The sequence below is a fragment of the Molothrus ater genome, chromosome 6 (genome assembly GCF_012460135.2).
Source record: "Molothrus ater isolate BHLD 08-10-18 breed brown headed cowbird chromosome 6, BPBGC_Mater_1.1, whole genome shotgun sequence".
Taxonomy (NCBI): domain Eukaryota; kingdom Metazoa; phylum Chordata; class Aves; order Passeriformes; family Icteridae; genus Molothrus; species Molothrus ater.
Window position 1 is genome coordinate 26,450,772 of NC_050483.2, and position 27,901 is coordinate 26,478,672.

General features: G+C 41.8%; 1 protein-coding gene across 1 annotated transcript; it reads left to right on the forward strand.

Moving 5' to 3' along the window:
- The first annotated feature begins 649 nt into the window (after nt 1-649).
- CAPN3 (calpain 3) lies at nt 650-27,788 on the forward strand. The gene is made up of 24 exons (XM_036384982.2): nt 650-1,291; nt 7,046-7,115; nt 7,580-7,698; nt 8,308-8,441; nt 8,800-8,968; nt 9,555-9,695; nt 12,069-12,152; nt 12,532-12,617; nt 13,197-13,274; nt 13,721-13,881; nt 14,436-14,605; nt 15,236-15,247; nt 16,399-16,607; nt 17,125-17,161; nt 18,160-18,174; nt 19,412-19,513; nt 20,838-20,915; nt 21,602-21,659; nt 22,254-22,318; nt 23,354-23,422; nt 23,984-24,062; nt 25,541-25,657; nt 26,120-26,178; nt 26,811-27,788. Exons 1-24 carry the CDS (start codon nt 1,001-1,003, stop codon nt 26,835-26,837), a joined length of 2,430 nt encoding a protein of 809 aa, XP_036240875.1. The 5' UTR covers nt 650-1,000; the 3' UTR covers nt 26,838-27,788.
- Nucleotides 27,789-27,901: the final 113 nt, after the last annotated feature.

A 27,901-nucleotide genomic window follows, 5' to 3' on the forward strand; every position in this document is an offset into this window, starting at 1 on the left:
TGTCACCTTTTAAGGAACTGGGTTACAGAGAAAAGCAATATGCGTTTAGATTTTTGCTCACAGAGGCTGTGAATTTGTCCCTTATCCCACTGTTGTATGAAAAATACATGTGTAGAGTCAGATGTTTCCTTTAACTTTGGTATATCCTAACACATAGAGAATAGCCCAGTTTCCACACTAGGCTCTGTAAACGTTTCAAAGTTTACACAAAAAGTTGCTTGAAGTTAGCTATTATAAGGTGAATCTTAGTGTTGCCAAGCTGCTCTCCAGAGGAACCAAACAAAGCTGGCAAGTGACCTGACCTCAGTAGCATCAAATAGCTCCTTTTTCACCATTAGAAGTGTCTGCTGATCATCTTCTCTAGTAGCAAAAAATTGTCTCTATCTTTTCTGCCACAAAGGGTAGAAACAAGTCAAGTACAACAGTTCTTTCAGTAGTGTCAGGACCATTGCCTGGCAGTACTTTGTACATAATGTTCCTAACTCAGCAGGAGTTTAGCTTCCAGTTTCACTCTTCCCTCTACTTAAGGAAAAGATGAACTGCTTGCACCAGGAGTCAGCCCACACACAGAGCCCGTCCCAGGAACATGCCTGGCCTCTGCACAAGCTGCACAGAAGACTGACACCATCTCACTAATGCCCCCCCTCTCATTTTCCCTCTCTCTTTGCCTGTAGTTATTTTTAGATTTCACGGTTAAAGCTTGTCCCTTCTGGACACTTACAGGACAGCACACACACATGCTGTAGATACAACTCAGATACGGGAGTGAGCCAACTGATCATCTTGTCCCACGTCAAGCAACAAATTCCAATTTCTGATGACAAAATACTGTCCTTTAGGAGGATACAAAACCACATGGAATTTTCTGGCTTGCAAATTTGACTAGAAGGCTTTCAACAGACAGAAAAGACAGTTTGCAAGCAACTTCCTCTTTTCTGAAATTTCCTTCCAGTTTGCAAGATCCTGCTGTCTTTCAGCATTTGCTGTCAGCCTGACTCCCATGCCGACCGCCATAAATGCAGTGGTGGCTCAGCAAACGGCTGCTGGGTCAGTCCCCAGCACCACTGCTGGCACTACGGAGGGGGCAGGAGGGGGCACAGGGGGTATTTATTCTGCCATTATAAGTCGCAATCAGCCCATTATCCACGTAAAGGAGAAGACATATGAAGAGCTTCACAAGAAGTGCCTGGAGAAAAACATTCTCTATGAAGATCCTGATTTCCCCCCAAATGAGTCGTCCCTTTTCTACAGCCAGAAAAGCCCTGTCAAGTTTGAATGGAAAAGACCACGTGTAAGTAACATGTTTGCTGATTGCCTTTTTCTGTAAATTGAAGTATACACCCTGAGCTTACTTTTTTGCACAAATTGTGTGCTGGAGAGGCAGGTGGAATAAACTGGAAAGATATTTCCTTAGAGCTCTCCTGGGCTCTAGGGATAACCAGCTAGGGCTGTGAAAGCTTAGGCAATGTGTATATAATGACTAAAATACAATAAAACAGCAGCAACAAAGGAGATGAAATGAAATGTTTAGAAAGAGATATGGGGAATTTCATTTTCTTCTTGCATGGTTTGCCTGGGATTTTCTTGTCTGAAAGTACCAAAGAAAAACTCTCCTCCTTCTGCACCAGTTACTGGGTTTGCTGAGGCTTAATTTTTTTAACACTACTTTGTTTCACTTAAACCTCTATTTTGGTATTCCGCCATTTTTCTCATGTGTGAAACTAAAAGGACAGGTTATGTTCTCAAATAGGCTCTTAGTCAATTGTTTCCTGCATTGCTTGTCCCACTCACCATTAATGTGGGTATTCTAAGCACTATGAAGACCCACTCTTGGCTACTAATCCCATTCATTTTCCTATTTTGTGGGTATTCCCCAGCCAGCCCTCCTATTCTTTTTCATCTTTTTTTTTTCCCTATCTCTCTCACTGGCAGAGGACTAACACCTCAGTTCCTAGTTGATTCTCCCTCCTACTTCAGGAGGAGTTACACATTTTCCCTGTCACATCTGCTGGGCAGCTGCTCCCCTGCAGCAAGGCAGCCCCTGGGACAGTGCCTTGACCCTTGCCATCCCCTGTCTGATAGTGGGGGTCTTGTTCTCAGGAGCCTCCACAGCTCCATCTCTTTGGCAGGTTTTGGCCACCTCTTTTATATTTGCCATACTTCCCCTGTGCCCAAATCTGTGCTTCAGTGGCAAAGTCAGTGGTGATAGATAAAACTGACCACAGGAGTGTAACTGAATAGCAAAAGACCACGAGGTCTTGTGGGTGGCTCTTACAGACATGGAGGAAGGCCATGTGCTTCTGTCACAACAACTTGAGCAATGTGGAGGGATCGAAACAACTCCCCCATCTGCTGTGCCCTGTGCACTTGTGCCCTGTCACTCCTTCATCATCACCACAGCTGCATCAGCCTCTAGAAATGTATGTGAATGACTTAAATGCAGCCCCAAGACAGTCATGTAAAGGGATGGGATTTCCCTTTCTTCTCTTTCCCTGCAGAGGAAAGAAGTACAGCAGTACAGTGGATGAGTGCCAGCAACCTGCAGCAGACAGACTGCAAGTGTCATATTAGAAAGCATCAAAACAAAAGAAATGTACAATGTAACCTCAGACTTCTTGTATATAACTGTGCAGGCACAGATCAAACCTTTGTTACTGGAAAGGTTCAGACCACGTCTTAGTTCCAAAGACATTTCTTTAAGTCACTCATGAAAATGTAACTTTGGACTTACTATTCATGTAGTAGCCACAGGCTGGAGACCATGCAAGACTTAAAATACAATATACACTTCAAACCCAAAGCTGTTTTTTTTTTTTTTTTTTAACACAAACAGGAGTAATACTGGGCTAAAGAGTATTTTACTAAGAGGTTAAAGCAATCATTGGAGTACCACATATACTCCATTGCACAGGCTGTGTTTTGTGATAGTCTGTAAAGATATGGACAATTTATGTTCCTGTTAAATTGCAATAGTTTTCCCACCCCCCCCTCCCCCAAAGAAAGAAAATACTTTCGCTTATAAAATTTACTGTTATAAAGTGGTAATTTTAATCACTTTGAAATTCAGGTCAATAGTTGAATGAAACATGATAATGTAGTCTAAAAGAAAAAAAAAATACCTCACAGTTCAGAATTCCTGAGAGAATGTCCTAATGTGACCAGTCTAGATCATTTCCCTGTGCCATTTTATGTGCCACATACCTCCAGACACAGCAAATAAACAAGTGATCAGTGTGCTCTATGATCCCACTTAAAACAGAGGGCTGGGAAATACACAACATATTCCTGACTCTCTGTCTTCCTGAGTCACCTTAGTCACGTCACCTTATCAATTTGTATCAAAGCCCCTCTACCCAGAGGCCAGGTCCTCCTCTGCCACCTCCCAAAATGCTTGTCCTCTGCGGCAGCGAGGGCAGCAAATGCATGAGGGCTGGCCTTGTCCCTTACCCAGGAAGGACAGGTGCTGTGCAGGGCAGCTGGCAGCCCTAGCATGGGGGCAGAAAAAAGGTATTTGTAATTCTACCCAGTTACTGACTGCCATGCCACGACATGAATGCACAGAGATCTCCTAATACTCAATTCAGACAAAAGCCAAGTGAGAGCCCTGGAAGTTCCCCTGCGAAAAGTCTGCAGGATCCATCCCTCCAGTGTTTCTGTTCAGAGTATGCAGACCATGGTTTAGATACATAGAGGGAAAATTAAATCCCCCTCAGTTAACGCAAAATATTAAATTATTCGCTCACCCACAGCACGTAAGAGAAGCCCAAAGAGCTGCTTACATCTACAACAGGTCACATGCAGCTCACTGACTGGCTGTGCCTCTTAAAACTATGCTGCCAGTGGGAATTTCTCACAGCTGAGAGCGAGGATGAGGCTACTGATCTTTGAGAGCTGAGAAAAAGTCTGTGTTATAATATAACACAGAATATTGAGAGGTCCTGCTGCAGTCCTGTATGGGTCTAATGACACTGGGGCATTGATAGGAAGGCTCTACTGTGACACTGTGCTTTCAAATGCACTATTGTCATTCTCCTCACTCACAGCCAAGTCACAGCATAACCACCACATTCAATGACTTCCCTATGGTGATCCTCTCCATAGCCAGAAAATCACCAGGAGGAGCTTTTTTTCATAATGAATACAAATAAAATCAAGTCAACAAACTACTGGATTTTGCTTGGAATGAAAATTAATCAGTCAGATCATCTACTGCACACATGTGAAGCTGTTTGAATTTAGTCATCACAAAATGTGTGCCTGTGCAGGCCATACTACAAAGCAAAGATGGAAGTTAGTGCCACCAAGGCAGAACTTTCAGAAGATAATCCAACTCAGAAGCTCTAAAAGCAGCTTGGTGTCTGACATTGAGCTGTGCCTCGAAGTGCACAGCACAGACATTTAAAAGCATGGTCTAGACCACAAGAGACCAAGAGATAATGAGGCTACAAATTGTCTTAGGCTGAAAAAGATCCTTTCTCTGTTTGATAGGATCAGTTTAGGGAATTTACTTAGAATGTCATAGTTTATTAATGGCAGTTTTTAAAGGAATTAATGCCTTTTGCTGCAGCAGTATAAGCTGGCTGGCAGATTTCTTCCTGATACAGAAGAAAAGCCAATGAAAATGTAACAAAGGTCAAATGCCATTTTTAGTTGCATGCTGCCTCTGCGTTTTCCAGGGCTCCCTTCCAACTGACTCGTAAGTAATGTCTTCCCAGAATGCAGCATGCACCACTACTAGGTTTTTCCTGGGATTCTTTGTTTTCTTTGCTGTAACTGACTCTTTGTAATGAAATTACAGTCTGAACTGGATCAACCCAGTGCAACACATAGCTCCTTTGGGTAGTACCAAGGCAGTCTGAGGCACTCAGATCAGAGGAGGCTCTTTTAAAAGATGAATCATTGCCTCAGTGAAGTGCAGCCTGTTGGGATTCTCTGTGATAACTTGACCTAAGAGATGAAGAGCAATCTCTTGCTCAGCCAGGAAGACTGGAAGGACAGACCTGCCACCTGCATCTTGGACACCTGGTCATCTCTCTCTGCTGACTGAGTACTTCAGCCTTGGTAGACCTTGATACCTTTCTCTGTAACTTCAGCTGTACTCAGCAAACTAGTGTAGCTGGAGATGAACTAAGGAAATACAAATTAAAATCATATCCACAGTGTGCTATACACACCTGTTCTGCATAAAGAAATGCAAGAAAAGCATTTCTGTCACAGCTAAACCAGGCCATATGACAATTGCATGATTCTTTCCTTTGCATTCCTTTACCAAGCATCCTACAAAACAAATGACCCCAAGATGCAATAAATGCCTCTGAGTAACACATTGCTGTACATTTAATATTTGGAAACAACTAGGTGGCACCTGACTACTTTCAACTAAAACACAGCATGCTGGATTTCAAAGCTAGTTACAATAAGAGCAAGATAGAGTCAAAATACAATAATAGAGTTGGAAAAAACACAAACCAAAAACCTGGCATGTCAGACTAGTTTTCAGCAGAGCACCACAGCAATGAAAGGAAGAATATTTTCAAAAAGACAAGTGGGTGGAGAAAAGCATGAAGGCATCTCAAACATCTGTTTTGACAGAACTGGACCCCAACAGCTGACCAAGGCCCAAAATAACAGGACAATCCCACCATTCCTTTCCTCAAGGAAAGTAAAGTGCCTGCAGGGGTTGGTGGTAGAGAAGGTGGCAGAAGTTGATCTCTCTGGCTATATGACTAATCCAAATACTTACATCAAGGCAACTCTTCTGATAACTGTGAAGGAGAAAAGAAGCGGGTTTGAGCCAAGCAAAACTACTAGACCATGGGTCTGGGAAAGTCCAGGGCCACCCTGATGATATTAATAGGAAGCTTCAGACTATAGAGGTAGCATCAGCTGCCTGTATATGCTGCCACACAAGCAATTTTCAATTGTTTGTTCTGTCTCCTTCCTACTCTTGTCCTAAGATTTTTCAATAGATTGGGCTCTTGGACTATACTTTGTCTTCCTCCCAATTTGCAGCTGCTCAGGACGGTGTTCCTCAGGTTGCAATATCTTTCTTTCCTTACCCTCATAAGAGATGTGTCCAGAAGTTGTGTCTTCTTATTCTTCTCCATACCAAGTATTTGAGTATGACAAATGGGATAAAGCAGGGATATTTTTCACTCTGTAGGACAGGTTATAGCCACTACTTTCCTTGGTTTTCCTCTGTCTGGTTTTCCACAGTCTTTGTTCATGATACAGGGCTATGTAAGAAAAGGGCTATGTAAGCCTGCAATTGTCCCACCTCATTTGCTGCATTTTGCCTTCCCTCCCTGCAGAAATGTCTTTTTACACATGTATAGCATGTTGTACCCACTCTGTTGAAGTATAAATACAGACAAACCCAATACATTGTGCAATGCGCAGAATGAAAGGAGACCTTCCTGTCCTTGGAGACAGATTATATCTATACACATTTTTGAATGCAGCATTGTCAATTAAATACTACAACATGAGGAAAAGAACAAAATCTCTTAACCAGCAACTGATTATTTCTTGTAACTAAACATCTGATCCTCTAATTTTAAGAAGGAGTAATGCTGGGGTTCATTCCCAATGAAATGCATTCTTCAACCCTTTCAATGCCCCAACATGCCAGTTACTACAAATTGGACATAAGATCATTTTAAAATAATTTAGTCTGGTCACCTGATAGTTTTTTCATCTACTTTCTCTCCTGCCTCCTCCAATGTTTTGTTTTTTCATAACTGTGCAGAAAAAATATTTTCCCCAATTCTTCTCCTTTCAGTGTGTTTTCACATTTCAGTACAGAGGGAGCACCCCAGGCTCAATATTAGACCCTGTAGGTGCATGGGGAAAACTCTGACTGGAGTCTGGAACATCCAGATTCCAAAACATTTTCACAGTGAAACTCTGCAGATGAAAACTGTGAGAGAGGTTTTGATACCACAAGCTATCCTATAGGAAAATGTTCTAAAACTGACTTTACTTCTGTGCTAAACAGGCATCATTATGGACACTTCCTGCTCATCCCTCTGTTTCTGTTTTGCAGGAAATCTGTGAGAATCCACGGTTTATTATTGGTGGAGCCAACAGAACAGATATCTGCCAAGGAGAATTAGGTATGAAAATCTTACTTCAACTCTGCACTTTTTAAAGTCTACATCATGGTTTAGCTCTCCATTAATTTTCTTTAATTTCTAAGGTGATATCTGAAATCCTCTGTCTCAGTGATTCCTTTGCTCTGTAGCAAATTGTTGACATCTGCTTAGTAGCAATCTAGGCAAGAACTTTTAGTGAAAGATTCACATGCCACAGGGAATTCTTAATGCAGGTAACAGTGTTTATCAGATTTTAGGCTTTTTCCAAAGTACATGGAATATCATCTATTTAGCCTGTGTGTACCCAGTCATGAACAATGCCCATGAGCATTTCTAGAGCACAAACAGATAAAGTGCTAAAGTACTGCAGAACACAGACAATCATGCTCCACTGAGAATTAACATGTCACTTTGCAAGATCTCAGGTTTTCCCTTTATAAGTGCTCTCTCCCTTCATTTTGTCTGCTGCTTCTGCTCATTTACAGGTAACTGCTGGTTTCTGGCTGCCATTGCTTGCCTGACGCTGAATAAAAAACTACTCTGTAGAGTCATTCCTCATGACCAGTCCTTTATACAAAACTATGCTGGAATCTTTCACTTCCAGGTGAGTCGCTCCGTCTAGTGGTGAGCATATGCATTTACCCAAAGCTCAGCTCTTTGCATGCTCTTCTCTCTTTCCCCACCCTTTGGAATCATGAGTGACAGATGGGAGGAAAAGGGATTGAATTGCCTCACCCCAACCTGTTCCATCAGGGCAGTCACAGCAGGGCCAGCCAATAAAAGCAATTAGGGAGCATTAACCCAGCAAGGAAGCATTTGCAGATTGCAGTGTCCTGGGTGTAAGGAGTAGCAACAGGTGCCTGCTCCTGCCTCACTGCTCAGATGCAGCACTGCAGCCAGCACGGACACACGGGCACTTGGCAAGAGCAGCTGCTTTTAGGCACAAAAATAGCTGGTCAAAACAAGTTCTCGAAGAACTTCTTATTTGGAAAAGATTGACTGCTTTCCACATTTCCTTTGGTTCTCTTAAGGAACTTTTTACCCAGAGGAATTCAATACAGCTGCCTCCTTCACAGTAGCCATCAGTTTTGGCCACATTATGAAGTGTATTTCCATATTTCTCCTCTCTCAGCCTGACTTTTCAGCCAGGCTTCCTCTCTCTGCACCAAGTCAATCCAGTTGTTGTTGTTGTTTTCTGTTTGCCTTTGACCAGTTCTGGCGCTATGGAGACTGGGTGGATGTCGTCATCGATGACTGCTTACCCACCTACAACAACCAGCTGGTCTTTACCAAGTCCTCCCAGCGCAACGAGTTCTGGAGCGCCCTCCTGGAAAAGGCCTATGCCAAGTAAAGCGAACCGCGGGGCTGTGCCGGGCTCCCCAGCGCCGCTCCCTCTGCTGGGGCGGTGCTGACACCACTGCATACAGCGTTTAGAAGCACAGAGAATATACCTGAATACACCAATGCCTTTTCCCGTGCCTTGGAGTTGGGGATGGGTTAAAGTGTATTTTCTAAGAAGTTTTGCTACTCATTCAGAAATCTACATTTGATTTTAGAAGTTTAAAGTTGTGAGTTACCAGGCAGATGGGTTGTGGGGTTTTTGTATGTGTGTTTACAGAGCTGTAGTTATACACACAAGTTGGATATAAATACATAGGTAGGTATCTATACCTGTGTAAAAGATCTCTTTTTATCTCTTTTCAAGACTCCATGGGTCATATGAAGCTTTGAAGGGAGGCAACACCACTGAAGCCATGGAGGATTTCACTGGAGGAGTCACAGAGTTCTACGAGATAAAGGATGCCCCCAAAGATATCTATAAAATCATGAAACATGCCATTGACAGAGGATCCCTCATGGCCAGTTCCATTGATGTGAGTCCATATGAACTTTGCAGATAAGAGGAGACGGACCTCTCCATTCGTAACCAAATATATACCACCTTTGGAACTGCTTGGTTTAGGCCACATAGAAAACATCCATTTCTAGGAGATGGAGTAATCCCTCCTAGAGACCAGCCATTAGCAAACAGTGAGTACCAAAAGTGAAATAAACAGAAGTAGAACATGGAGGTGGAAAGAACAGGTACAATCAGCAAAATCAGTACCCCTTCTCCCTCAAGACCCTAGGCCAATGAAATAGGTTAGTATGAGGATGCTGCAACTCTGTTAAGACACAAATCTTCATGTCAAAGATCTTAAGTGTGCAGATTAACATTTTATTGTCCACACGGCTTCAGACTGTCTTCACTTATTGTGGTGAAAAAAAATTAGAAAAAAGAAATTTAAAAGTTAAAAAATTAATACTTTATGGGGTACCATATTTCAGTAAAGGTGGGAGAACAGTGCTATTGACCACTGTAGATAAGTATGGACATAATGAGGGAAAAGAGAAGTAATCTGGGCTATCTTTTACCATTCATCTTCCTCCATGATACTTTTCTCCCATTCTCTGTGCCAGGATGACCTAGGATTTTCCTATGGATCAGCTCCTCGGAGCACCATTGGGGAACTGATTGCTCGCATGGTGAAGAATCAAGAAAATGCACAGATGACTCAGTCCACTCTAGACTACCAGGGCATCGAGGAGAGGCCAGCCTGGGTATGTCTTACTTAATCTGAGTTGACTTCAGAATGCTCTTATCTACAAACTGTTAGAAAAACATATCACCTATGTTTTTAAATCCTTCTTGGGTTTCGCAGAATAACACTAATGAAATGTTCTTATGGATGCTGTTTGATGTGCGTGTTGAAAGACTTCAGTGCTTTCCAGCACAGTGACTGATACTAGGGGGCTTCACTGATACTGAGGCGTTAAAGGGCTGTTGGCTTGTGACACACACTTATAATTTGCAGAACAAGAAATTTATTAGTGGATTCTATCAAGTCTCTTGCTTGAATAGGGTGGAGAGAATGAAAAAGCTAAAATACTAGAATAGAACAAGATCCTTGAGTGTGCATGGAATGTCAAAGAAAGAAAAAGCAAGCTCTGCATAGCTCTTGCTCGAGGCAAAAAAGCTCTTAGTGAACTTATTTTGTGACAGAGTCCTCTACCCATTAATAGAGGAGAGCCTGCTCTAGTGACACTTTTTTTTTTCTAAATTACTGCAAACAAAGTCCTCATTAAAAATGCCCAACAAGGAAAAGAAAAAGTATTTGGAGTTTTATATGTGTGATGAAATACAAAGTAACTCCAGCATATCCATGTAAGTGTCTAGCAAAATAGAGGGATGTTAAAAACCTCTAAGAAAAAAATCCCATATTGGACAACTTAGAAGCTTTCAAATCTGTAGAGGGACACTTTGCTGCCTTCTCTGTGTCAGGCAGCTGTCATACCATGCCCTTTAAGGAGCTGCATTTCCATGACAATGAAATTACATCTCTTGTTTTACAGGGCTGTAGGGAAGGGTGGAGAAAAACAAAACAAAACCAAAGAAAAATCCTCCAAAATTACATCACTCAAAACTTTTGGTTGTGCAAACTTTCTTCTGCATTTGCAGCTGAAATAGCTGATTTTTTTCTCTTCTGGAATCCATATTTAGTTCTTCCTAAAAGACTGAAATGGTGTCATTCTTTGGGAAAGACCGGTATGACTATCTTGTTTTGCAAGCATGGCTGCCCAAACCTCCCATGTCTGGGGGGAAGAATTTCCTCCTCAGTGCCTGTCTACTAAAAGAAGATTGCAAAACTCTTTCTACGCTTGTTGCCCCAGCAGCTGTTGTGCTGCTGGTTATTGCATATTCCTGAACCATCATCAGGAAAAAAAAAATCAGGGCTCTCAGTGGAAAGAGGCAGATGAAACACTTCCAAAACCTGGACTTTGAGAAGTTGTCCGGGTCAGCAGAAGTTAATGTCCTTAAATAGAAAGAAAAGGGTTCTGACAAGAGATGATGGCAACAACTAGAGAAGAAATGAAGAAAAAAGGAAATAGGTGTGAGGTTATAGTATGAAAACAGAATTAAGAGAAAAGAAACCAAATAGCTGCTGAAGTGAAATAATGGAAAACAAGTGCAACATCCAGGAAATATTTGGATGAGATCCTCCCTGTGCAAGCTGAGAACATTTCTGTGTGACCTCACTAATTCTTCCCCAGGATCCAGCTCTGCCTTTTTCATGCCGTTAGATGTGTCAAGAAGGGGTGGCAGAGTTACTGACAGGACTTTGCAGGCATCTCTCAGCAACAGACATAAAGAAGGAGGAGAAGTTTTGCTCCACATGCACATGGCAGGGTCTACTCCTCTCACCAATACTGGAGATCTCTCGTACAAGCAGAGCAGGCTGTGTGCATCTGCCATCCTGCTCCCAATTCCAGATCTCACAGATACACAAGCAAAAATCCATCAGACACACTAAAAGCTGATGACTAAGACAGCAAATATATTTACACCTGAGCAACACAGCTATGCCCTTCCTGAAAGTTAGATGCAATAAGATAGTGTCAGTTAGCAGGCCCAGTGTATTAAATAGGGTGTTTAAATGTCATTGTGATAAGATAGCAGCCATGTGGACAGAGGAGAGTATTCTAGGTGTTGATTTGCTCTGATTTTTAAGCAGTTCATGTGTAGTAACCTTACAGAGCCATACAAGAACATACCATCCTAGAAAAGGCTGAACAGTCCTTCTAATACAAAAAACTAATTATTTGATTAAGAATGCTCTATCCTGCCATGTTCCAAGTGCAAAAAGCAATAGTCTAAACAAAAGAGAAAAAGACACCAGAAAACGTCCTTTCCAATTGATATTATCAACTTTTTCCATTTTTAGTTCATACTTCACTCCTTTCTAACTATCAACATGAATTCTGTGGGCGCTTAGCTTGACTGCTTTGACAAACACAAAGAGGAGAACAAGGCAAAAAATCTAGTCAGCTGAACGGTGTCACCCTCCCTGTGAAAGCCCTGGGTGGCAGCACCTGCCCGTGAGCAGGCAGCTGAGCTTTTTGTGAGTCCCACGGGTGTTTCTCTCTGTCCGACAGACCATAATGCCGATGCAGTACGAGACACGGATGTCCTGCGGGCTCGTCAAAGGGCACGCCTACTCCGTGACGGCTGTGGAAGAGGTACGTGCCCCGCTCCCCCCTCCAGCTGTGCGCAGCTGCAGCCACTGCTGGCCTGGCCCCACGCACGGCACCAAAGCCATGAGAGGCATGAAAAGCGAAACAAATTATGAGCCAAGGAAACAAAACTACGTTCAAATAAGTTAAAATCTTGTGGACAAAGAAACCTATCCAAGTTTGGGTCACTTGGGCAACACCCACTTGGGCAAAGGTGGCTATAGGCAGCCACCTCCTGGTCTTACAGCCTTCCCACAGCCACCCCAAGAAGATCAGGCTGGGGTATGGCCCAGAAAGCACCATCATGAAGGGTGTGGTGACAGGCAGAACATCTCCTTTTGAACCAACTCTCAATCTATTGTTGTTGCCTTCTTTTTTCAATTAGACAGTATTTAAAGGGGAAAAAATACGTCTGGTAAGGCTGAGAAACCCCTGGGGCCAGGTGGAATGGAATGGAGCCTGGAGTGACAAGTGAGTAAAACAGAGCTTCACATGATTTGAAAAAGAAGTTGCAGCTTTATTTGCCTTTATGTAGCTTTTGCATAATCCTAATATTCAGTGATGAGGTATCTGAATTGTCTTTGAATTTTGAAGTTCATTGAGTGCTTAGCTGAAGCTGTAAAAAAGAAAAGAGTACCTAATAAGATGGTAAGAGAGGCTTTAATAAATGGAAATTAGGTTATGAAAAAACTGAATGAAGCAAGATGTCAGTGTTTTCCTTAGAGGAATTTCAATAGGTATGCCAACAATTATAATCTGCAAACACCTTTTTCTTCAAGCTAAGTAAAATTAACACAGTTCAGCAAATGTTTGAGAGCTACTAAGAGGAATTCTAAGAGGAAGGCTGAGAGAAGTAGAACAATTGCTTCTTTTGTTGGGCATATAGAGAAGAGATAGCATTGAGAACGAATTGTTGCAGGGCTTACAAAGGAAAAATTAGGTGGAGGTAGCAAGATGACTCTTGATTTTTCACTCTGTAAGCCTAAAGTGTAGAAACTTTAATGAAAACTGTATTGCAAAGCCTAAGCTAACTTGTTTACTCCTTTGAAGGTCAGAGGAGTGGGACTCTGTTAATAAAGAAGAGAAAATCCGCCTGCAGCACAAGGTTGTGGAGGATGGGGAGTTCTGGTGAGAGCATCAGTTTCTCTAGGAAATATGCAATCAGCAAAAATGAATGCCACTGCACTACTACCAATCTGCTAAAACCATTGCAGTGATCTCTGCTCCCCTTCATATTCCCAATAAACCCTGCTCTGTGATCCTCCCATTTTCCCACCAGAGATTATTCAGTGCCATCAGCACAGTATTTCTAATTATGCTACACTTCCACAAGCTCTCCATCACCCTTCCTACTTACCGTCCTGTCAGCTCAGTTTCCCTGAGTCTGGAGCTGTACCTGTGGTAACTCACCAACCAGCAGACCAAGAGCATTTGGAGAACATGGCACTCATGTTGCAAACTTGTCCCAGTACTGACAGTGCTATTGGTCACCGTCTTTCACCTCCCCAGGGTCTTTCAGACAACTGCCAACCATGTAAATGCATTTGGGTTCAATTTCCCCTCAATTCCTCCAGGATATCATTTCAAGATTTCATGAGGCACTTCACAAAGCTTGAGATCTGTAACCTCACACCTGATGCTCTGGAAGTGGATAAATTCCAGACCTGGACCGTGTCAGTTAATGAAGGACGCTGGGTGAGAGGCTGCTCAGCTGGAGGCTGCCGCAATTATCCAGGTGAGCAAAGGGTCTTTAGGGATACAGCCTCTTTGATGGGGACTAGGTTAGATCCCAAAGGCTAAGTCATACCACAACCTGGTTAGTGCTCAGCCATAGGAAAAGCCTTGCTTTCTCAGTGGACAAGGCATGAAATTGGTAGCTGGACATCTTCTGTCACTATGCTGGAACAGAACATGGTAAGCCCAAAAGGCAGCCCTGGCAAAGATAAATCATTGTTCAAGTGACTTCACAGTGCCCCAAGTAAAAGGGATGAATTTCACCCTAACAGTTAGATTTCACTTGGGAAATTCACTTTTGTGGATTAGGGATAGCTTTAGGGACTTTGGAGGTTTATCAGATGACAGTTCTCCATAGATCCTCTTTTGCAATGCAGTTGTTAGAATTAAGTAACAGCCATAATATGCAAAAAAACCCATGTATGTCTCAGCCCAATTTTAACCTTTCCCTCAGGAGCCATAGGCAGGGAACTTAAAAGTTCTCTTTGATCATGAGCATCATTAGAAGACTGAAGCTTTACATGTTTTCTTTGGGTTGCTGATGGGATTTCACAGATACATTTTGGACCAATCCCCAGTATCGCTTGAAGCTCCTGGAGGAAGATGATGATCCTGAGGATGAAGAGGTTATCTGCAGCTTCCTTGTCGCACTCATGCAGAAAAACAGGAGGAAAGAGCGCAAGCTGGGAGCCAACCTGTACACCATTGGCTTTGCCATCTATGAGGTAACAGCTCTAGATTTTGCTCTTTGCACTGTGGACACAAATCCTGACAGTATGTATTTACCAAGAGAGTTACTGAATCATTCAAGCTGATTTCATCAATTGCAATTTTTGCTTTGCAAGGGAGTCAGAAAATCTGGAAGAGAGGAAGGAAATTCAACTCTTCCTAACTCCTCATACAACAGCAATGTCAGGGTTTACCCATCGATTAAGTCAGACACTTTTTAGGCTTTTATAGTGACCTAATGCCAGATTTTAGCATATTCTTTCACATATATTTTTCAATCTCCCTTTTGCCCTTTCTGAAACTAAGCATTTCATTGGCAGAAGAGTGTGAAAAAGGAAACAGACATCCAAGGCTCATACATAGCAATTAACCTCTGTCCCTGCTATTGACTTGATGAAAAAGTCAATTTACTCAGTCCCTTGCACAAACACATTTGGTTCAGATTTTAGCTGATTTCATGTAAAAGTCAAGAAACTTAGAAAGGAAGAGGAAAAGTGCTTATCTGACTAAGGGCATTTTAATTACTGTGTCCTCAGAACTTTAGTTGAATACCCTTCTGTGTGACCTATAAACATGTAGTCTCCCTTTGCAGCTCTGACTGTTTCTTCTCTCTGTTTCTCCCTAAGGTGCCCAAAGAGGTATGCACAGAACGGAGCCAGATTGACATCTTGGTGTATACCCACAGCTAGTGTTACTGTAGTGCCTGGCAGTAAGTCAGCAGGAGACTGTCCAGTCAAGTTTGTTTTCAGGGATGTAACAGCAGTAGAACTGCTAACCTTTTTGCTTTGAGTGTTTATTAGTAATATTTTGTGAGTAATTTTTAGTTCCTTCTCACTCGCACCCCATTTTCAATTGGACCCTTCCTTTCATCAATGCTTCTTTTGTCTTCTGTGGTGACCTGGCCATCACTTGCACAGTTGGTCAGAGACCCAGGAAGCAGTGCCCGTGAGGGCTTAGCCTCTGCACTCCATGCAGAACCACCCTAAGCCACTTGCATTTCCTCCTAAAAATAATATAAATGGCCTACATTCTGCAGTCACAGAGTTTTCTCTGTAGTCTTAGAATGGTTTAGAAAATTATGGTATTTTCAGACATTGAAGAAAGCTTATCAAAAGTACACAGATTACATTTTTTCTGAGCCTGACAGTAGCTGAATCATTGGCGTCAGAAGTTTTGCTAACAAGCTCATCTGAAGGCTGTTACCTGGAAAGCATGAGGATGACAATCTGAATGTTGTCTTTGCCAACTATCTTACAGATGGTTATTTCTGCAAAAAACAGCCTGCAAGTGTGTTTAGTCCACAATTCTTGGCTTAATTTTCATATTTGAACTAATGTAATGTTTGATTATCACATTTGTTTAGCTGATACAGAACTCATGTTTTGTCTAGACAAGGACATGTTTATGCTGAAAGCACCTTCACTTTACCACTCTGCGTGTACACTGTTCCTTGCCATGCATCCTCCAAGGAAAGTGGCTGAGCTTTGGTTACACACAACCCAGCATCTAGCAAAAGAGTCAGATACAAGTGCCTACACAGTAGAAGTCAGCCACACAATCTGCAGGTGGGCCCTGGAGCAGCCCTCAGAAGCCAATTAGACACAGTCAGTGGCAACTCAAAGGTGACAGACTCTGTACCTGCCACCAGCTACCACCAGTCCTCAGCTCCCTGCTTGCTAAGCTGCTGCTTCCTGTGTTTTCTATCCCAGCCATGCATTGCCCGCATGGCAACCCACCTGGGCAATGGGCAAGACTTCCTTGAAGACAAATGGACTCATTTGTTCTGCAGATGCATGGTACTAAGCACCACTTGCAGAAGGATTTTTTCCTCTACAATGCCTCCAAAGCTAGAAGTAAGACTTACATAAACATGCGAGAAATCTCTGAGCGCTTCCGGTTACCTCCCAGCGAGTACGTCATCATTCCATCGACATATGACCCCCACCAGGAGGGAGAATTCATCCTCAGAGTCTTCTCAGAAAAAAGAAGTCTTTCAGAGTAAGTTGCAGAGCCATTTATTTGGCCATATAGGTGGAGTGACCTCACTAGGCTGCTACAGTCATGTTATCAGTTTGCTACACCCTGCTTTTTATTTTGTTAACCTCATTGGAAACTCCAAGCTGCAAACTCGTTTCCACAAGTTTACTTTATAGATTAACAAGAACCTGCTTTGAATTGTCTTTGGAGAAGCTTACTGCTTGCAGGATATCCTTTGCAAAGAAACCATTAGGCATTTACTAAGGCCAAAGAACTTCTGTTTTACTTCCAGTTCACTGTTACAAAGTCTCTTTACAGGAGTAAGCCAGGTGGCAGCTGTCCTGGAAATGGTACTTGGAATGTTCAGCTCAAACAGGGAAAAAGCTGCTCCTAAAGCCTGCAGCTGTAATGCTGGAGGCCAGCCCACACCACTGGCTGCTTGAAAAGTTTGAATGGGTGCTTAAAAACCACCTAAAGAAACAAGCAACTTTAGGAACAGTCACTTTCCTGATTTATTTGTTTTTTGCTTCCTACTTAGGGAGGTTGAAAACATGATTGAGGCAGAACGTCCATTGGTAAGTACTGTCCTGGTCCTCTTTTGTGTATAGGAGTAGAGAGAAGAGGAACATGATACCTAGGGAAACCGACAGCAGGAAATCATTTGCAGCTACATGACAGAACCTTTATCTAATTCTCATCTTTTTTCTCATTAAGATACTTCTGTTGACACTTGATTTATATATGTTTTTTTCTCAACTTGATTCAGGCCAAAACGCTTTTGCAGATTTGAAATCTGGTCTTGGCATAGAGAAGCTGGATGCTAAGCATTGTTTTTGTCTCCATCAATGGAGATTATCCATTTACCAGGAGGCCTAGCTCTGTGCCCTGAAATACTTTCTTTGTGAAATTGGTGTCTCATCTCATAAAGAAAAAACTACCTTATTTTGAAGTACCTGCTTTCTGAAAAGGGATCTTAATAGCACTCTGATTCAAAATAGCATCCATGGCAAATTCTAACTCTTCCCCCCTGGAGATTTTTACACATCTTTGTGGGAATATACTACAGCAAACAATACAATAAGTCTTGAAAAAAAAAATCAGAGGAAATGCTGTTGCACAGAACTGAGCTCCATCAAAACTTGCTCAGAAATGTTCCCCTTCTCTTTGCTGTCATAGTGAAAAACAACTGTCCAGATGTGAGGGAATCAAATTGTCAGATATCGTTGATCTATGGGCATAGAAGTTCAATCTCCCCAACACTGGCAGGTTGGGAAAAAGAAAAGGAATACTCAGAACTAAAGAGATTTTATTCAAGCAGACAAAGCCCCAGATGAGATGAGACACAGTTTTATTATGGTTTCTGCAATGTGTTTCCTTCAGTATGCCATTTCTTGGTGAGTGTATATTCCCTCATTTTTAGTGATTTGAAAGCTCTATAAATATAGGAAACGGGAAAATTTGTATGAGTATAGGAACTGGAAAAATAAACATGAGAAAGGGAAAAAAAAATAAAGTTTGCCTTCAGTGCTGCATAATCTGATCAAGCACTTTTTAATTTTGTCTCTTCCCACAGAAGAAAAAGGGCAAGGTAAGTACCTGTGCAATGTGCTAAGTGCCAGCAGGGCAAAGAGCATGTGCAATGCATGAGCAGGGACAGAGTTCCTTGCTATTATAATTTTCTCTGTGTCTGGAAACTGACCTAGTTAATGAAGGGTGCTGGATACGAGGCCATTTGCATGCAACAAAGATTTTGTCTTCCTACTTGAGATTCTAATGAAATAGGATTAGCATCATATACCCCTCCCACTCAAAGGGGTGGTGAAAGGGTAACAAACTATTCAGCTCAGTCCTCTGGGTTGCTCAAACTGTTCCTCCTCCCTGCCCCTCCAGAGACAACCTGACACCCTTTGCTAGTGAAAAGCACCCCTTCTCCAGACATGTGCCCTCACACTTGCTTTCCACCAGCTAGTGCAGCAGCCACTCCTCTTTCCTGAAGTTTCTGTTCACCAAAGTCCTGGGTTCTATTTTTGATTTGACACAACATATTTTAGACCTTGAAAATGTAATCAGATATTTTAATCCCAAGAGAGGCTGATAGTAATTAATACTCTAGAGTAATACATTCACATCATGTAGCAGTTTTTCCTTGTTTTAAATGCACAAAGCAGAACAACTGCAAATTGTTGGCTGCTTACAGCTGAGTGCTTCAAGAGTCAGTACAGAGTACAGATAAAGAACATATGCTTCACATAACTAACAAGCTCCTACACAACTCCTTTTCTGGGTACTATGCACATTTGTTTTGTTTTCAGTGCTACTGTCCTTGAGGGGCAAGTTCATCAGTTTGTGTGATGAGAATCTGGGAGGCCTATTTTGCTTACAAACAGGGGAAGAACCCCACCAAAAAAAACCCACAAAAAAACCAAAAAAACAAAAAACAAAAACAAAAACCAAACCCAAAAACCAACTAAAACACCAAAACAAAAACAAAACCACACAAAGAAATCCCAAACAAAAACAACAAACCAAACAGATTCAATGACTGTCTTTCTCACAAGGAAAGCTAGGACCCAGAAATTGCACTATTTTGCAAAAATATTTCTGCAGCTTTTTTTAGCATGAGAAGAGCAGTAACTGCAGAAATTTTTCCTCCTTTTGATTTAATCCTTTCTTTTCTTTCATTCCAAGAAATGGCTTCTCTCATCATACTTTCAAGAGCAGGAGTTGTTGCTGCATGTACTTTCCACAGAATGCTTGTAACCAAATATTTTCCTTTCCACTATTTCTCCTGTAATTTCCACTTCTCTTGTGCTCTCTTCTTCTAGCCTATCATCTTCGTTTCTGACAGAGCAAACAGCAATAAGGAGCTGACAGCAGAAGAAAATGATGGCAAAGATGGTGAAAAAACCCAAGCAGATGAGAAAAAGGTTTCTGCAGCAAGTGGCAGAGGGGGAAATAGGGCTTGGTCTGGCTAGCATGAAAGAGTGGCTGAGGAGAGCACAGGAATGGGGCACAGAGGTGCCCTGAGACACTAAACAGCTTCTCATTAAATCTTTACATGACTCTTATCTGGTTTATGTGGATCTAATGAGCACAAGCACAGAGAGAGTGTCCCTTCAGTTATTTAACAACTCTACAGGAGGATTTAGTTGCTTGAAAAATCTCCTCGTTGCTCTCTCACACAAGAATCCTGGTTGTGAGAGATTCCCACATTCAGCTCACCCCCGCTTGGCCCCCTGAGGTGGCACCGCTTTAGAAGGGCACATGCACAAACTGCACCCGAGTGGCTGCAGAAGCTCCTGGCAATGACCACAGCCTCTTCTGTTACAAACACAACCTCCATCCTAGTCCTTGTTGGCCAGAGGATAAAGGACAGGTAAACCCAGGAGCTCCAGCACCCCTCTCTTCTCCCTCACTACCAGAGAAGAGGAAAACAGAGTAGCAAATTCAGAATTTCTTCTTGCAGGGGGGTGAGACACAACATATCTAACAGCCAGATCCCACATCCAGGCTTGTGACATCTGGGGGCATGGCTGGAGCATCTGCTTACAGGGAGGGTGCTGCATGACTGCTAGAGCATGCAGGGGGTGAAGTGAAAACCAATCTAAACTTTCCTCTGCATTTAGACAAAGGAAAACAAGAAATAAGCCAAGAAATCCACTTTGTTACCTATAACTTTCATTTCCCTTTTCAGTATCAGCTTCAGAGTTCAGGGTTGCATTTTTCATGTGTCTGAGAAAGCTTCATGTTCCTCATTTTCCTCTGTCTCATATGCTATTTGTCTTCAGCAAGCCCCCCCCCCCCCCATCATAAAGAGCTCTCACATGGTCATTTATTTGCTATAGAGCAGCTGTGAGGCAGATACTGTGTCCCTGCCCATGGCAGGGGGGCTTGAATAAGATAATCTTTAAGGTCTCTTTCAACCAAAACCATTCTTTGATTCTCTGATAAGCCTCTTCTGCTCCAAACTTCTCTTTGGCAATATTTTGGAACAAAAAATTAGAAGATAACTACCAGTGTTATTTAGTCTCCTTCAAATAGAAGAGAAAACAATGGGATGAAGTTAAATACTTGGCAGTTTTAAGGAAGAGAATTAACAAAAACATAGGGAAAGGAGTGGGAGAACAACCCATTCCTCCAAAGGCCTCCAGATTCTAAGATGATCCCTCACACAAGGGTGTGAGCCATCCAGGCCCTTTCTCTTTTCCACTGGGCTCAGGATGTATCTCTTCTTTGCTTGTCTCTTTTCAGCGTTCTTCAACAAAAGCTCACGAGGAGAGCGAAGAGCAAAAACAGTTCAGGAATATTTTCCGACAGATTGCAGGGGATGTGAGTATGCAATAAATACCTGTCTCTGCCCTCAAAGCAGCCTGGTCACAACAGCCCCTAAATCAACTATTCCATAGATTCAAAACATTGGATATCAAAATTTCCTTTGAATTTGCTCCCATCAAATTCTCTTTGTGATTTTGAGATAAGTAAAATCAAATAAGAACCCCATTAAGTATACAGCTATCCTCATATGTATGTATAAACTATTCTCACTGTGTCTGAGGGAGTCTTACTTAAATTCAGCTTTTTTTTCTCCTATCTCCTACAAGATGCTGCTTTGCACAGCAAGTATAAACAAGTTAGAAATGCAATGCCCTCTGGTATATGCTTAACAAGGGAAGTTAAAGATAAAAACAGATCAAAGAACTGCATAAATCAAGTGGCTGCATTTGGGATACAGGAATTTTCTGATTTTACTATTTTACTTTTAGACTGGCTTGAAATTACCAGTCATTCTTCTAGTTATAGTTTATTGAGCACTGTATGGTAACTTCAGGTCTACCTTGTACCGAAGCCTCAGGAAAGGGCTGGACTAATGTTCACATGAAGTAGAATGCCCTCTGGTTTGAAACATGTATATGTCTTATTGAAAAGTGACCAGAGACTTTTAGCATATTCAGCCATAAAATTGTTTTTCATAAAGAATTCTGTAACTAATGATATTCTCACCACATTTCCAACAGGACATGGAGATCAATGCTGAGGAACTTAGGAATGTTCTCAATAATGTCGTAAAAAAACGTGAGTTTGAGCATGTTTTTTACTAACCCTGGACAAAGAAATCTGTGACATAGCATAACTCCCCTCCCCGAGTTTCTAAAAATTATTGATGTTTTCAAACTCAGAAATTTCCTAGTTACATTTCCATGGACAATGCATCTGAGACTTTCACAAGCTGAACTTTGCACAGAGATTATCTCTACAGGTTGTTAGCACTGATAATCTAGAAATGAGCAGATGCATTCATTGGAATTACCACTGGGACTATAATGCAGTTCTCACAGCCCGCAAATGCCCTTTAAAAAATTTCTAGTGGACAGGCAAACCTTTCTCCCTGTTTAGCAAACTTTAACCGACAGACTCTGGACTTTCTTCGTAATTTAGGAATTAGTTTAGAGTTTTTCAGGGTTTTTTATTGTATGAAACAAATCAAGAAAAGTAAATCTAGTTCACAGGCAGTAACATTACTGAGAGTCTTTTCAGATTTCTCTACCACTCATTTCTTACTGGACAAAGGAAGTAGGTTTGGCTTTTACTTTGATTAGAGTTACACCTGAGAGGAAAATCATTTGCTGATTTGCATTATTTGTATTCACCTGGGACCATTTGTTTCAGATAAGGACCTAAGGTCAGAAGGGTTTGAATTGGAATCCTGTCGCAGCATGATTGCTTTAATGGATGTATCCTTTCCTGGTGAAAAGGGACTGCTTGAAACCACTTGAGTTCACCATTTCTCACCACCACACACACAACTTAGTAAGCCAGGGAAACAAACACAGCAAATTGTAGTCTGTAGTCAAATAAAAAAGCACTCCTGGTTTGGCACATCTTAATTCCAGTCATCTCAATGTTAACATAATTGGCAGAGAAAGATGTCCCCAAAAAGAAAGCTACAGAATAAATCAGTCAGTATGACACTCTTCTTTAGGTATCAGACACTGGCCACATTAGGTACTAAAGCAGGATTTTTTCATTATTATATTTAAAACAAAGTCAACATAACTATAGATCTTGCCAATAAATGTACTATATTTATCTCTTTAAGTTTGTCATGTATCACATATTCTACTGTGCTCAGCTTGCAATGCAGGCAGAACTTGTCTGGAACAAGTGCAATAAAACACACTCTAAGATGCTATGTGCTTACCTCTGCTACAACCACCCTAGGCTTTCCAGTTTGAGATAACACAATTTTGAGAGAATGTAAGTGCATTCAAATATAACAGAACAAAAGTGTAACTACAACTCACAGCCATAATGGTTGAAGCCTAAACACATTTTTGAAAAGAGCTTTAGTCAATATTTTGCTTATTTCTTAATTCATTTTAAGCAAGGCAGAAAGAGATTCATGCCAGAGTAAAGCTCAGTTGTCTTAAAAAGCACTAGGTGAGCTTCACATTTGGAGGTATTTCAGAGAATCCTACTAAAGCATCCTACTCATGCACTTTTAGAATAATTCCAGAGGCAAAGCTGTGTCTTGTACCAGAAGTTTGCTTCTACACAAAGTAGAAATAGTTCTTCGCACTCCTGAAGCACTATGCTATACACAATAACCAAAATGTTTACAAATGTTTTACTGCACAGGTGAATCAACTCTTTATGCTGAGGAGATCCCCAACCTAGTTTTACATTCATCATTTTACCAGTAATTGCAGCCTTAATTAATTTTATCCTAAAACTATTGTGGGTTTTTTACCTGAATGTTTGCATCACAGACAGATGGCTCAGGGAAGATAAACTTTGATGAATTTCGACATCTCTGGGACAAGATTAAAAGCTGGCAGGTATTGCTGGTATCTTCACAGCTCCTCTTCACAGCTTCTGCAGTGCAAGTGTTCTACAGAAAAACTAGAACTCTCCACATATGTTCCATCAAGAAGAAAAGCTAAAAAATAATTGTGAATTAGCTTCAAAAATAAAAAGTAATGTCTCTCGTCATCCTACTTCACAGCCTAAGCAAATAGCCTGAATATCCCATGTACAGCCTTCCCCCATGAGAGTAGCACAGAGGCATACAAATTAAAGGAGGAGAATGATGGGAACTAGAATCAGGCCTCAATAATAGCTTAATTAGGGCAATCAAGAGGGAGGATTACCAGCATAAACTCAAGTCAAACAAGGAGAGTCTCAAGGGGAGAGTTTTTTTGCTTCCCAGAAACTGGATCTAAATTATTTTACTTTGCAACTGAGAGGAACTCTGTGCTAACAACCCAGAGTGCCCAGCAATGGCACATGGCAAAGCCTCCAAGTGCCTGAGGCACACAGCACATATCCACTCAGTGAGTGCATTCAAGAGCAGTACAAGTTTTTATTACTGTTTTCTGTGGTTTTTTTTCTTTTTCCAGAAAATTTTCAAGCGCTATGACACAGATCATTCAGGAACCATTAACAGCTACGAGATGCGCAACGCAGTCAATGACGCAGGTACTGTCCCTTGTGCAGTGCCCATAGCTGAAGAAACTTGGTTTTGTTTTGGTGCAGCACAGGCTGAGATCACTGAACACTGTGCTGCCTTTTAAAGACAGATCATAGAGAAATTAAAAAATATTTTTTCCCCCAACAGAGCTTCTCAAATATCCAAATGGCAAGCCTTGTATGTCTTGCCAGCCAAATAGATCTCTTCAGCTCCTCTTTAATGCAATGAGTGATGCTTTGCTGTCTTAAGGATGTCCTACTCAGGGTCCTGCTATTCAAGGCGACCAGGGAATGCTGAAGACATTTACTCTCATTTAAGCTCTAGATTCTATACATTTGTCTAAGTAAAAACAAAGAACAGTGGAAAACTTTCAACCTAAGTGTACAGGCCCTGAAACCAGGATGGAGCAGGTCTATGTCCAAGTGTGCATTACAGGCAATTGGGTGGGCATTTAAGTCATGTTAATGTTTCTTCCATACTGAGCCACTGTGGGTTCAGTCTCTTCTATCTGCACAATGATAAGAAAGTATTTTTGCAAAACTTGCAGTTAATTAAATTCATTCTGATAAGAGGGACTTTGGACTTTTCCTGCTTGTCTCAGACACACCAGTATGCTTCTTCCCCTGGGGAGCAGGCCTCCCCCCACAAAAGGTCTCTAAGGGACTGAGAGAACCACTTCGATCAGAAAATCTGTAGTATCACTATAAAACTAGTTGGGATGATTTCAGTGACACCTTGTTTTCAGTTTTGGCAGGTCAAGGAACAGAAACAAATGGTTACCTTGTGCTTTACAAAACCTCAGTGATTCTGGAGTCCTTTGCTAAAGACAAAACTACACCTGGATTTGGACTCCTGCTGTGGTAGAAATATGGGTCATTTTTATTTTCCAGGTTTCTGTTCTCACCAGGGAAGTTGTCACTGTAAAAAGAGAAAATACTTAAATACCTCCTGCCCTGACTTTAGAACTGAGAACATTTCAGAGCCTTACAGCATATACACTGTGCATGATGTGTGTTTAGCCAACAAACAGCTGTACCCAACACGTGACAGACCTTTTCAAGGCACAGCACTGGCTGCAGCATTCAGTCCTACCACACCAAGAAGTTGCCTCCTTGTCTATTTTCTGACCAGTGCTTAATTTTGCTTTTATAGCAACTTCCCCTTGCATTTCTGATTTTTAGCTGATTTGCTTTCAGAAGGCCCAGCTGAGCCATTAGGCCTTCTGGGGCTGCAGGTCTCCTCTTCACACTTACAGCCTGAGGTTACTCACGTGCTAAGGGCCCTCTCACAGCATTGCTTCTGGTTTGGGAAGGCAGCTGGACACAGTGAAGCTCCTTACGGCTTTACTTGATTTTGTTTAGCAGTTGCAGCAGGACGCTCCAGTCTGTGCCTCGGCTGGGCCAGGGGAGCGCCTGTGGCCCACCCCTCATGGAGCAGCGCCTTCCCCACCTGAGGCCCAGCTGTGCCCATTTTTGCTTCCCTGCAGGGTTTCGGCTGAACAACCAGCTCTACGACATCATCACCATGCGCTACGCCGACAAGAACATGAACATTGATTTTGACAGCTTCATCTGCTGCTTCGTGCGCCTGGACGCCATGTTCCGTGAGTGGCTGCCCCGGTCCCAAAGCACTGCCTCCCCTCCTGCCCCCAAACACAGCCCTGGATCCGTGGAATGGACTGGGTTGAAAAGGACCTCAAGGATGATCTGGTTCCAACTCCCCTGCTGTGGGCAGGGACACCTTGCACTGGACCAGATTGCTCAGAGCCCCATCATACAGTAAAGTTTGTTCACAGCACTACTTCCTCTATGTAGGGTGTTAATTATTACAGACATGTGCTTAGGGAATCTAAGATGACGAGTTGTCTCACAGAAACACAGAAGAAACCACTGTGTTTCTCCTTGAATTGACTAAGGAAAAACACAGCAGAAAGTGACCCCACAAGTGAAGACCTGTGCAAGTTGGCATTTCACAATGGGAGCGCTGTTTGATTTCCTGTCTGGGAATCATCTTTACTCACACAGTAACCTAATCTACTCCCCATATTTTTGTTTCCTTACTTTAGGGGCATTCCACGCCTTTGACAAAGATGGAGATGGCATCATTAAGCTCAATGTCCTGGAGGTAAACTGCTTTATGAGAGTATGTCTAACACCATGTCCCAATACTAAATTTTAATTGTGTTAATCATTGCACATGTTTTCAAGGGAGAACTCTATGAATAGAGAAATTGCCACCCAATTGGTAAGAAACCCCAAAACCTCCTAAAATTTTGCTACCAATTTTACATGGAAAACATCCATGATCTGCCAACAACAGTTGCTCTGTAAGACTCCAGTTGGTGCTGAAGGGCATGGCTGCAGTCTCTTCATATCATCTTTAAAGTCCATCAAAAAATTCTGAGTTTTTTTTTATAAGGCAATTAAGATCAAACATAGTGATATGATATTAAATGATAATGGGGCTTAGCATAGTTCTTTACCTTTAAAAAATCTTGTTAAGAAGAATTAGAAAGTTTCAACTTCATGTCCTCTGTTAGGGAGGACATTAAAAACATCCTTTAAAACACCATTAAAAACATCCATCACTTTTTGCAAGGGAAGGAGAAATAGGAGCAAGAGACTCAAGAAAATTCCCCACTGCCACTCCATGCTAAGTGACAGCAAGCAGCTGCCTTCCAGCTAGAGGTGGTGGTCTCTTCACACAATCTGTGGGAGGACACCAACAACTCATCCATCCCTTAACTCTTCTTTCAGTGGCTGCAGCTCACGCTGTATGCGTAACACCAGAGCCAGTGGCCACGTCCATCAAGATCACACTGAAGATTCCATGGACTAGCACTATTCAGCCCAAGGGCAATTCCTAATAATGTCATTCACTCCTCAAGATGAACAGCACATGGGAAGAAGCCCTTGGAAAAAGAGACAACCACACTGTAGTGGACGGCACAGTACGCATACTTCGTAACTACTTTTATAGCATCCTGACATTTTTCCTTTGGGCAACAAGGATTAATTTATTAATGACTGAATTAAGCTTTCTCTGCATGGTGAAGACATGGAGAATACAAAATTGTTCTGCTTGTGCTGACAACTGGAAAGTCGTTCCCTCAAGTGAGGTGAAACTGGGACTGTATCTAACTGCGAAAGTCAAAGGTGCTTACTGCCACCTTGTAATTGGTCATTAACTCTTTGTCCTGCTCTTGGTATTATCCTTTCATCTCTTTGTAATATTTACTGAATAATTCACATGAGATTGTGCTAATTGCATTAGTATTATGCAACCCAATGACTCAGTTACAGATTTGGCTGTGCAGGTTGGATCTCTGCTATGTAGAAATGGGAGAGTAGGGCACAACAGACTGCAATACCCGAGTACAGCTTGATCTAATGCCTCAGCAGAAGTACCAGAACTGAGCAATTGGCTCTCATTATTAGTACTTATCCTGATTACAAATGTGGACATTGTAAATGTTTTTCATTGTAACTGCATTCCCATAATATTGAGAAACTTATTTGCCATTTGAGGCAGACAACCTCTTATACCTACAAATTTATATATCTACACACATATATTTCCCCTACTGCAGGTCCTATTTCCCAACATTAGCATGCATTTCTTTATTGCAAGAGGTGACTTGTAGGAGAATCTATGTCAGCATGACCACTTTGGGAATATTATTCCAATGGGCAAGTACAATTATTTTAATGGAATAAAAAAAAAAAATCAACTGGATTTTGGCCTAGGCTTTTTGGTCTTATTCTGAAAGAACAGATGAAGATGAAATATTGAGCACTCTTTCATCATTCTCCTGAATATAGAGCAGCTTTTGGAGTTTATGGCAAGT